This window comes from Myotis myotis, unplaced genomic scaffold (genome assembly GCF_014108235.1).
Source record: "Myotis myotis isolate mMyoMyo1 unplaced genomic scaffold, mMyoMyo1.p scaffold_m19_p_4, whole genome shotgun sequence".
NCBI classification, from domain to species: domain Eukaryota; kingdom Metazoa; phylum Chordata; class Mammalia; order Chiroptera; family Vespertilionidae; genus Myotis; species Myotis myotis.
Genome location: NW_023416346.1, coordinates 75,713,959 through 75,726,082, shown reverse-complemented (window position 1 = coordinate 75,726,082; position 12,124 = coordinate 75,713,959). Strand labels below are relative to the sequence as shown.

Sequence of the window (12,124 nt, the reverse complement as noted above, 5' to 3'; positions counted from 1 at the left end):
TAACTCTCTATCCCATTCCCTTCCTCTCTGTAAAAAAATCAATAAAATATGTTATTTTTTAAAAAAGACATAAGCAATATATATGCTGTATACAAGAGACCCACCTCAGAACAAGGGACTCACACAGACTGAAAGTGAAGGGATGGAAAAATAAAATATCTTTCAGGCAAATGGAAATGAGAAAAAAAAAAAAAAAAGCTGGGATAGCAATACTTATAACTGACAAAATAGACCTTAAAGTGAAGGGCATAACAAGAGATAAGGAAGGCCACTTCATAATACTAAAGGGATCGATACAACAAGAGGATATAACCCTGATAAACATATATACACCCAATGCAGGAGAACCCAAATACATAAAAAAATAAAAATAAAAACGTCCTGGAAGATAACAAGGGAGAGATCAACAACAACAAAATCATAGCAGTGGACTTAAACACAGCATTAACATCACTGGATAAATCCTCTGGACAAAAAATAATCAAAGGAACAGCAATCCTAAATGACTCACTAGATCAGATGGACTTAATTGACATCTTCAGAATATTTCACCCCAAAGCCACGGAATATACGTTCTTCTCAAGTGCACATGGGACATTTTCAAAAATAGACCATATTTTGGGTCACAAGAAAAGTCTCCCCAAATTCAAGAAGATTGAAATCATACCAAGGATCTTCTCAGACCACAATGGCATAATATTAGAAATACACTACAATAAAAACAATCCAAAAAACCCAAACACTTGGAAGCTGAATAGCATGCAACTAAATAATGATTGGGTTGCCAATGAGCTCAAAGAAGATATTAAAAACACTCCGGAAACAAATGAAAATAAAAGCACAATACAAAATCTATGGGACACAATGAAAGCAATCCTGAGAGGGAAGTTTATAGCTCTACGGGCCTAACTCAAAAAACAAGAAAGAATAATAGTAAATCATCTAACTCTACAACTCAAAGAATTATAAAAAGAGCAACAAGAAAAGCCCAGAGTGAGCAGAAGGAAGGAGAAAATAAAGATCACAGCAGAAATAAATGACATAGAGACTAAAAAAACAATACAAAAGATCAATGAAACCAAGAGCTGGTTCTTTGAAAGGATAAACAAGATTGACAAGCCTCTAGCCAGGCTCACCAAGAAACAAAGAGAGAGGACTCAAGTAAACAAAATCAGAAATGAAAGAGGCGAAATAACAACAGACCCCACAGAAATTAAAAGAATTGTTTAAGCCAAAACTGGTTTGGCTCAGTGGATAGAGCGTCGGCCTGCGGACTGAAAGGTCCCAGGTTCGATTCCGGTCAAGGGCATGTACCTGGGTTGCAGGCACATCCCCAGTAGGAGATGTGCTGGAGGCAGCTGATCAATGTTTCTCTCTCATCGATGTTTCTAACTATCTATCTCTCTCCATTCCTCTCTGTAAAAAATCAATAAAATATATTTTTTTAAAAAAAGAATTGTTTAAAAATACTATGAACAACTCTACTCCAACAAACTATATAACCTGGAGGAAATGGACATATTCCTAGAAAAATACAATCTTCCAAAACTCAATCTGGAAGATTCTAAAAATCTCAATAAGCCAATAACTATGGAAGAAATTGAAGCTGTCATCAAAAAGCTCCCAACAAATAATAGCCCGGGGCCAGATAGCTTCACAGGGTAGTTACCAAACATTCAAGGAAGAACTAAAATCTAACCTCCCCAGACTATTCCAAAAAATTCAAGAGGAAGGAACACTTCCCAGCTCATTCTATGAAGCCAGCATCACCCTAATACTAAAACCAGATAAAGACAACAAAATGAAAGAGAATTACAGGCCAATATTCCTCATGAACATAGATGCCAAAATCCTCAGCAAAATCCTAGCAAATCAGATCCAGCAATACATCAGAAAGATCATACACCATGACCAAGTAGGATTTATCCCAGGGATGCAAAGATGGTACAATATCCGCAAATCAATAAACGTGATACATCACATAAACAAATTGAGGGATAAAAATCACATCGTCATATCAATTGATGCAGAAAAAGCATTTGACAAAATCCAACACCCATTTTCGATAAAATCTCTCAGCAAGGTGGGAATAGAAGGATCATACCTCAACATAATAAAAGCCATATATGGCAAACCAACAGCCAACATCATACTCAATGGTCATAAACTAAAAACATTTCCGCTACAAACAGGAACAAGACAGGGATGTCCTCTCTCACCACTCCTGTTTAACATAGAACTGGAAGTACTAGCCACTGTGATCAGACAAGAAGAAGAAATAAATGGCATCCAAATTGGAAAAGAAGTAAAACTGTCCTTATTTGCAGATGACATGATATTATACATAGAAAACCCTAAAGACTCCATCAAAAAATCATTAGACTTCATAAATGAATTCGGCAATGTAGCAGGATACAAAATTAATGCCAAGAAATCTATGGCATTTCTTTACACCAATAGTGAACTTACAGAAAGTAAGACTTAAAAAGCTATCCCATTTACCATTGCACCAAAAAAATTAAGATACCTAGGAATAAACTTAACTAAGGAGGTAAAAGACTTATATGCGAAAAACTACAGGACACTGAAAAAAGAGATAGAGGGAGACATAGACAGATGGAAGAACATACCATGTTCATGGTTTGATAGAATCAACATCATCAAAATGTCCATATTACCCAAAGCAATATATAGATTCAATGTAATTCCCATTAAAATATCAATGGCATATTTCGCAGATCTAGAACAAACGTTCCAAAAATTCATCTGGAATAAAAAAAGGCCTTCAATAGCTGCAGCAATCCTGAGAAAGAAGAACAAAGTAAGTGGGATCTCAATACTAGATATCAAGCTGTATTAAAAAGCCACTGTTCTTAAAACAGTTTGGTACTGGCACAAGAACAGACATATAGATCAATGGAATACAATAGAGAACCCAGAAATCGACCCAAACCACTATGCCAAATAAATATTCGACAAAGGAGGCAAGAGCATACAATGGAGTCAAGACAGTCACTTCAATAAATGGTGTTGGGAAAATTGGACAGATACATGCAAAAAGATTAAACTAGACCACCAACTCACACCATACACAAAAGTAAACTCAAAATGGATAAAGGACTTAAATGTAAGATGGAAATCCATAAAAATACTAGAGGAATCCACAAGCAGCAAAATTGCAAACATATGCTGAAGGAATTTATTCTCTGATACTGCTCCTAGGGCAATGGAAACTAAAGAGAAAATAAACAAATGGGACTACATCAAAATAAAAAGCTTTTGCACAGCATAAGAAGCCATCAACAAAACAACAAGAAAGCCCACTGCATGGGAGAACATATTTGGCAATGATATTACCGATAATGGTTTAATCTCCAACATTTACAGGGAACGCATACAACTTAACAAAAGGAAGATAAACAATCCAATCAAAAAATGGACAAAGGACCCAAATAGATACTTTTCAAAAGAGGACGTACAGAAGGCCGAAAGACATATGAAAACATGCTCATTGTCCCTAATTATACGAGAGATGCGAATCAAAATGGCAATGCGGTATCCTCTCACACCTGTCAAAATGGCTATCATCAACAAATCAACAAACAACAAGTGTTGGAGAGGATGTGGAGAAAAAGGAACCCTTCTGCACTGCTGGTGGGAATGCAGACTGGTGCAGGCACTGTGGAGAACAGTATGGAGCTTCCTCAAAACACTAAAAATGGAACTCCCATTTGACCCAGTGATCCCACTTCTAGGAATATATCCCAAGAAGCCAGAAACACCAATCAGAAAGGATATATGCACTCCTATGTTTATAGCATAGGGCAACAGGGGGATGAGAGCATGAGTGTGGGGGGAGGGGGGGAGGTTGGGCTTTAATGGGGGGATGAGGACACATTTGTAATACCTTAACCAATAAATAAATTAAAGATAAAAAATAATAATTATTATTGATTCTTTTTAAAAAAACACATTTTTATTGATTTTAACAGAGAGAGGAGGGGAGAGGGAGAGAGAGAAACATCGATGCAAGAGCAAAACACAGATTGGCTGCCTCCCTCCCACATGCCCCTGACCCCCACAACCCAGGCATATGCCCCAACCAGGAATTGAACACAGCAACTTTGGTGCACAGGATGATGCCCAATCGAGCCACACAGTCCAGGGACATAATTGTATAGTCTTAAGAATCCTAACTATTATGCCATAGCTCAGAAACCATGTGTAATAAATGGGATTTCAATGCCATATACAATGGATGCTGATGGTGGCCTAATAAGAAATTAAATACATAAGTCTGTTTTCATCCCAACCCCCACCATTTTAAGACTTTATTTAGAAATTTTTTCATGTCACATAAATGACACATATTTATAATTTCTTCATCCAATATCAAAGAATACAAAAATAAATTTACCTCAATTTTAAATTTTCACCTACACTTTATAGTTTTCCAGCTGTGTTATTTTCATGGCTCCTTAATTAATGAGGCTAGCGTCATGTCTTTGTGATATTTTCCTCTGTTGTCCCTTTGTACGACACATTGATCTATGTTTGTGAGAAGGTTTACTAAATCCCATAAAAGCTTCATTGTACATTGCCAGAAAAGAAAAAAAAATATGAGCACCCAGTAACATTTTTCTTTTCAATAATACTGTCAGCAATTAACAAGTGTAATCAAACAAACTAAGTAAAGCTTAGAGAGTAAAAGAGCCTTTGAAATTCACAATGTTAAGGATGTTTTTAAAGTGGTCAACACAAACAGTTGACCACTTTACAAGCTTTTGTTTGTTTGTAAAAGTAGAATTTTGAATGACTTTCTTTATCTCATTTCAAGGTTGGAAGCATGCCCATCTTGCAGATTACATTACCATGCCCTGTCCTTTATCAAATATCCTATTAATTGCTTGACCAGTTAAACAAATACTTGCTGGGGCACCTTTTAAATTAAGCATCTAATGATCTCTTTGCTAATGACCTGATGATTATTCTAAAAAGGAAGAGAAGAAACAAGAAGAAATGTGTTGCCCTGTCTCAGTGTAGCTCTCTTCTCCAAATCCAACTCAAGCTTGAGATTAGGTGAAGACCAAACAGGATGAGTTATTGTGGAAGCTTCTGTTGATAACTGACTTGGTGTTAGGACATGGCATGGATTAGTCTGAAAATTGACAAGTTTCCTTTTTAATTTATTCGTTTTTAAAAAATTTATAAACTATCAGAGATTTGTATCTTTTATGGAGTTTGGTAAAGAATCAGACTCTCTGGGGTTAATCGATCTCCAAGGAAAGCTCAGGGGGAGAGAGGGAAGCAGGCAAAATTTGATTCAATAAGTTCAGGAAGATATTTTCCATGATTAATCCAGGGCCTACCAGGGCCAATACTAAGATGGGGCAAATAAAGTGCCTGGAGCTCAAAACATAAGGTGGAATTCTCTGCCACTTGCACAACCCTAGTGGCCCTGCTGATAAAATAACTTCATTTTAACCAATATAAGACTGAACCAATGAAGATATACTTATTCAATAAGGACAGCAAAGAGTAGATACCACTGCTCTCTTTCATTGTACTTTATAGAGTTCTCAACATGCTTTTTATATGCATTGTCACATTATGCCAACCTCAGCTTCCTGAGGCTAGAAGTGCATAATGTATTAATCCCCCCTCAGATATGAACATACAAGTTTTGGGGGTCTCTAGGATTTGGTCAAGGTAGTAGAGGCAGACTTGAATTCAGGCCTTTGATTCTCTGTGTCCAGTACTCTTCTCACTATACTATACAACACCAAGTCTCATTGTGAGATCCTTTATAGCATCTGATTTTATAGTCTACATTGATTAGAATTATTTATGAAGTCACTAGTAGCGGGTTTATACCAACAATGAAATGACCTTAAATTTGTCTATTAGTCACTGACCCTAAATAGCCTTATAAGAAAGGAAAAATAACAAATGGAATTCATCTAATGGTTCTTAATGCCAGGCTTTAACATTTTAGGGGAAATCGAAACCATTTATAAATCAACCTCACAGATAAATTTTTTAATACTGTCATTGGTTGCATGTTTTTGTTTATGTTATTATCAACAAGGCTTAAAAACCATTAGAAGCATATTTTGCTAAGAGTTGTAAAGGAGCTGGGATTTGGGTAGGTCTATATAGTATCAAGTTTGAGCCTTCTCTCCTTGTACTGGGAGATGTTCAGAAAAGAGAAGAAGAAGAAAAAGAGACTCTTGCCAGTGAGCAACATGTGGTCTGTTGGTTTGTCTCTGTATAGGTTTGCTTCAGACAAAAGCTTTCTAACACTAATCAGAAATATAATTTAAGTATACCCCAAAATACACACACACACATAAACACACACACACACACATGAAAACCTTTGAGTTGCAAATGTAATTTCCTAGATACAGTGGATTAATATGGAGTCTAAATTATTTAAAAGTGAAGAGAAACTTACTCCTCCCCATGTTTTCTTGTGGTCTCTGGGAGGTCCTTGGATGATGATTCTGTAAAAACACAGAACATACACACAGTCAGATTCACAGAGGCTGAATCACTACATCAAATAAGTTCCATTAAAGCTGACGATGTCAAGATGAGCATTTCATTTCAGTGCATTCTAATCTTTCCCCTTTACATAAAAGTTTTCTCCATCACAAACAGATATCTAACTTCAGAGGAAAGAAACAGAGTATATTGGAAGCATGAGGTCTATATGAACTTACTATGACCTTGTTTATCTGGTATTAGTTTCTGCCCTTGCCAAATAAAACTCATCAAATTGGTCACATGCTTATCTCTTAGGAGATGGCCATGATATCAATAAAAATGGTGGACAAAATGCCAAAAGGCCCAATTTTAATAACCGAGCCATCATGTTATTAGTTTGCCTGGCTTCTCATCAATATCATTCTGTCACAAATCCAATGCCCTCTATAGTGTAACATTTTCCTAAATGGTGTCAAACAGCAGTACTTCTAATCAAATTATCCCTGAGGCAAAGCAGCCCACAGAGTTAGTACCCATAAACAGTATGAAGCAATGACCCTGAACTACTAACCATAAAAACTTTGGAGGGAAAAACACATATTGCAAATGCAAGTATACATGGAGGAGCAGCAATTCTGTTTTTAAAAGATGAAAATACACACACAGAATCTATTCCATATCACAATGCTTCATTTTCTTACATGTTTCAATCATAGAATCACCACACATTTACTGTTCACCTGCCACATTCCCAATATGGAGCTAAGCACCAGAGAGACAAAATTATAAGACATAATCTATCAGTACGTTTAGGAATGCATAACCTACTTAAAGCTAAGCACATAGGAGAGAGTGATGTCATCAAGATGGATCCATAGGTCTCCTTCATATGCCAACTTCAGTCCCCCTCACAGGAAAACCAATTAGCAACTATCCATAGAAAAGACACCACTGTGAAAATCCCACACAAGAAGGGTAAGAGGACTACATTTGCTCTGACCATATGACTCCATCCTCACATTGACACAGTGCCACATCAAGAGGGCACCTCAAGCCTGTGGTTTCTAAGTGGAAAAAGATAGCCTGAGTTGTACATCCAGCTCCTCCAGCATATGGAAGGCTTCCTGGGAGGCCCACTCAGGTCTTGCCTCACGGGAGTCACTGGAAGAATCTGCAGGGTTTTGACAGAGGTGGATAGCGGAGTGGGGCTTACAGCAGTCAGAATTCAGGTCTTTGCAGACAGCATTGCTATTTGCAGCAATGTCTGAGCAGAGATCCCAGCCAGAAGCTCTGGCAATCTGAAAAGCTGAGCCAGTGACCACTCTGACTAGGGATCAGGATCTCAGTTGGTATTTCTCCCTGATTTGGATCCCTACTCAGTGGGCCATATGGGAAGTGGAGCCTGTTCTAGCACTCCACCCAGGAAAGGAAGCAAATTCCTAGCACCACCCAAGTGCTGAGCATAGCCTCCAGTTCTGGCCACTCAGGAGGCCTGGCCAGAAAACTAAAGCCGCCATGGAGCCCAATCCTACAGCCGTGCTTGGTTAGGGAGGCAAGCTAGCAGCCTCTTAAGCACAGCCTCTGGCCTTGCTTACCCAGGGAGTCTGAACAGTGAGCCTGGGCAACAGAGGAGCCCAGCCCACATCTCACCCAGCCTGGGATCCAAGTATACAACCTTAATAAGCAAAGAAGGCCAGCCTATGACCCTGCCTAATGGCTGAACATGACCTGTGGGTTTCCCCAGGCAGAAAGCTCAGCCAGTAACCCTGTCCAATCAGAAGCATAACCTGTGGTAGGCAGAGCAAGAATGATGGGCCAGGTACAGAAGGTCACTATGGTAGAAAAACCTGGATGCCTAGCAAAGGCCAATTGTAGGGTGGGACCTAGCCCCCAGGGTGAAATTTCCTCCCCTAGCATATCCATGGTCCTGCGGTTTGGACCACCTGACCTTTCCTCCCTAGAGATAACAATTAGGCCTGAGTTGTATTTCAGCTCCAGGTCCAGAAAAGCAGCAAAACCAGACAAGCAACACCACAACTAACCTCAGGATCAACTGCATTGGATAATGACCCCCTGTTCTAGTGCCCACCAATTAATCAGTTGAAACCTAGACCCTTAAAGGACATACCTGGAAAACTGCTAAATACTCTATTGAGATCTTGGCTCTGGGATCCCTTAAGATCTCCACCCTTAAAACCCTTAGGACTGAGAACCCACCTTACTCACCCTCCCACCCTTTTCCCTTCCTCCTCCTCCACCCCCAAACACATTACCATTACCTTCCTCATTCCCCAGTTCCAAGGGCCCTTCCTATACCTTTGTAACTTGTTTCCTAAGCCCATTTCTTCTACATATTGCTTCTTCTACCTCTATGATTTTATAAATAAATGTCCTGTTATAGTTTGAATCTTGGTTCTTAATTCTTTCCTAGCCAGAACTGAAGTATAGAGGATGCTGAACCCTGGTGCAGTGTGACTCCACTGGTCTCAGATCCAGTGCCATTCCCACTACCTACGACATAACCTACTGCCCCAACCAACAGAAAAGCCCAGCCACTGACCTTGCCTATCGGCAGAGCACAGACAATGGTTTAGGTGATCATAAAGACAAGCATTCAGTCCCACTCAAACTTATGTAGCCCTGCCTGTTCCCAGACCACAGCCTGGGGCCACATCTGACTACTAAATCCTGCCTATAGCCTCACAGAGTCCAACAGTAGCACCAACTGATTGTGAAGTAAATTTTAGGATCCCACATAACTGGGATAACTGCAGTGCAGAGCCCATAGCCCTGCCCATTTGTGGAGTTCAACTAGTGGTAGCATCCTGCCAGTGAACATAGACTGGGACTTGACCCAATCAGAGGTGATTGCAGAGCTCAGCTAATGGCCCCACCTCACTTGCAGAGCAGAGTCAATAGACCAGCTCAAACAGGAATATGGCCAAATAATGGCCATGCTTGAATATGGTCATAGCTAGAGGCATCCCCCCAACCTCAGAGCATGAGCACTGATCTCACCCAACTACAGACCATACTAACAAACTCTTCCTGCCAACAGATGCTAACAAATGACCTATCTAGTACCCACAAGCTGCAGTGACTGGTGGAGGTCTTTCCCTGCAGAAGTGAACATGTAAAGTCTTGGTGAGGAAGAAACATAAACAATTGCACAAATACCATCACAAGGAATCAAGAATCACAAAGAAATAGGTAAACATTACACCATCAAAAGAACCTAATAGCCTGGATGGTGTTGCACAGTGGTTGAGTATTGAACCATGAACAAAGAGGTCCCCAGTTGGATTCCCAGTCAGGGCATATGCCCGGATTGCATGCTCTATTCCAAGTAGGAGGTATGCAGGAGGCAGTGATCAATGTGTCTCATTCATTGATGTTTCTATCTCTCTACTACTCTCCCTTCCTCTCTCTAAAATCAATACAGACATATTTTTTAAAAAAGAAACTAATATAGCTCCAATAACTTACCCCAAAGAAATGGAGAACTATCTGAAAAGGAATTCAAAATAATCCTCTTAAAGAACTTCTGTAGGGAGCGGCTATACAGTTAAGCCTCAGACTGACTGGTGGCAGGGCCACAAACAAGTCCCAGCTTGGAGGGCAGAGCCCTCTTAACATAATTAAGCTTGAGCTTATAGTCCTTCCTTGCTCCTTCCTAGGTAGCTAATGGGCTGTGGGAGGTGCAGCAAGTACTGCCCAAACAAGGTGAAACTCACAAGAACATCGTAAACATGTTGACCACTACCCTTGTTTTGCTTTGTGTGATCTGACTATAAAATAAAGCTTCAGCTTGCAGGCTGGGTCTTTGTGTGTCCTCATCCAGGTATGGGAGATCTGCTGAGCCCCAGCTGTATTCTCTTGTCTGTCTTCTTTAATCCTTCACTGCCCCTCCTCAGGTTCACCCTTGGCCGTGCTGGCACGGCACAAACTTCAGTGAACTACAAAACACAAAAACTAAATAAATTAGGAAAACAATGCATAAACAAAATTAGAAGTTAAACAAGAAAATAGAAACCATAAAAAACCCCACTTAGAAATCTCAGAGCTAAAAAATACAATAACTGGGAGATTAAAAAGGTCAGTGAAGTAAGTGGATGCTATACACATGCTCCCAGGACCAAACTGGAATTACAACTCAAATACAAAAACAAAATAAAACAAACAACAAAAAAGTCATCCTGAATAATCATCTGAAGATTAGCTAGAGAGAACCCTGATAACCAAGGATGGAAAGTAGAGACCACATAGAGACTGGTAGGAAGGGAAGAGGCTTGGAAGGGCTGCTGAGGATCCCAAAGACAGTAGGTTAAGTTCTGGAGAGATATCTCAGATGTGGGGGGTTACCACTGAAAGCTCTGGGGTCTAAACCCCAAGCTGAACCTCCCTTTCCCCAAGCCAAGAGCAACAAAACTGAGAAAGGTGCCCACATAACATCTTGCTGTGACAAGCAGCAGGGTTGCTACTGCCAGGGAGAGATAGCTGGAAATGCAGGCACACTCTCAAAGGACCAAGGCAGAAAATTTAGTGTGCAGCCACTCACCTTGGACCCAGGCAGAGAGAGGGAAAGTGGACCAGAACTATGTGAGCAGAAGCCAGGGCTGGGGGCTCTGGAGTTAGAGCTCGAAAGGAAGACACATGAGTTTCCTGTGCTAAGTAATTCCCTCATGCTGAGGAGAACATCTTTTCTCAGGCATACCTTTGCTATGCAGGGTGTTTTTGCCTTGGGGGAAGACAGTTGCTCTACCCTAATGGCAAAACCCTTACTCAACCCTGTGGAGTTTCTGAGGCCCATTAAGAGACTGACAATAACAATCAGCCTGTACTCAGAAGCAACTGCCCCACCCTTTTGGAAAACCTCTCACCCCACCTATGGATGATTGCCTGAGGCACTCAAGACTGAATGCAATCAGTCTGTAGGCAGAGGTGGGTCTCTGGAGGCTTTGAGTGTTTGCCTGAGCACTAATAAAGAACACAGTGGAAGGAATACACAGCAGATTAGAGAAACTTGAGGATCGTATCAGTGAATTAGAAGACAGGGTAGAAAAATCACTCAATCAGAGAACCAAAAAACAAAAACAAACAAACAAAAAACAGTTAAAAATAGGTCGGCTTCAGGGATCTGTGGGAAAATGTGAAATGTAACAATATTCTCATAATAGGTGTGCAAGGAGGAGAAGAAAGTGAGAAAAAGATAGAGAATTTGTTTGAAGAATTAATGGCAGAAAACTTCCCTAATCTGGTGAAAGAAAAAGTCACACAAGTAAAGAAGACACAGTCCCAAGCAAGAAGAACTGAAGCATGCCCATGCTCAGCCACATCATAATTAAAATGCCAAAAATTAAAGACAAAGAGAGAATCTTAAAGAAAGCAAGAGAAAAGCAAATTGTTACTAGAAAGGAGCTCCAATGAGGCTGACACCTGTTTTCTCATCACAAACTCTACAGTCCAGAAGGAAATAGCATGAAGTATTCAAGGTAATGAAAAGCAAGGATCTGAAACCAAGATTATTATATCCAGCAAGGCTATCATTCAAAATACATGGTGAAATACAGAGCTTCCCAGACAATGAAAGGCTAAAGGAGTTTATCATGACTAAACCAGTACTACAAGAAATGCT

The 12,124-nt window shown here is 39.9% G+C and overlaps 1 protein-coding gene across 2 annotated transcripts in view; it reads right to left on the bottom strand.

Moving 5' to 3' along the window:
- Positions 1–12,124, bottom strand: part of PRRG1 (proline rich and Gla domain 1) — a 259,723-nt gene that overhangs the window by 148,954 nt on the left and 98,645 nt on the right. For both annotated transcript variants that reach the window (XM_036305915.1, XM_036305917.1), the window contains exon 2: positions 6,458–6,506. In XM_036305915.1, the coding sequence (XP_036161808.1) occupies positions 6,458–6,467 (10 nt within the window). In that variant the 5' untranslated portion in view covers positions 6,468–6,506. The remainder of the gene's footprint in view (positions 1–6,457; positions 6,507–12,124) is intronic.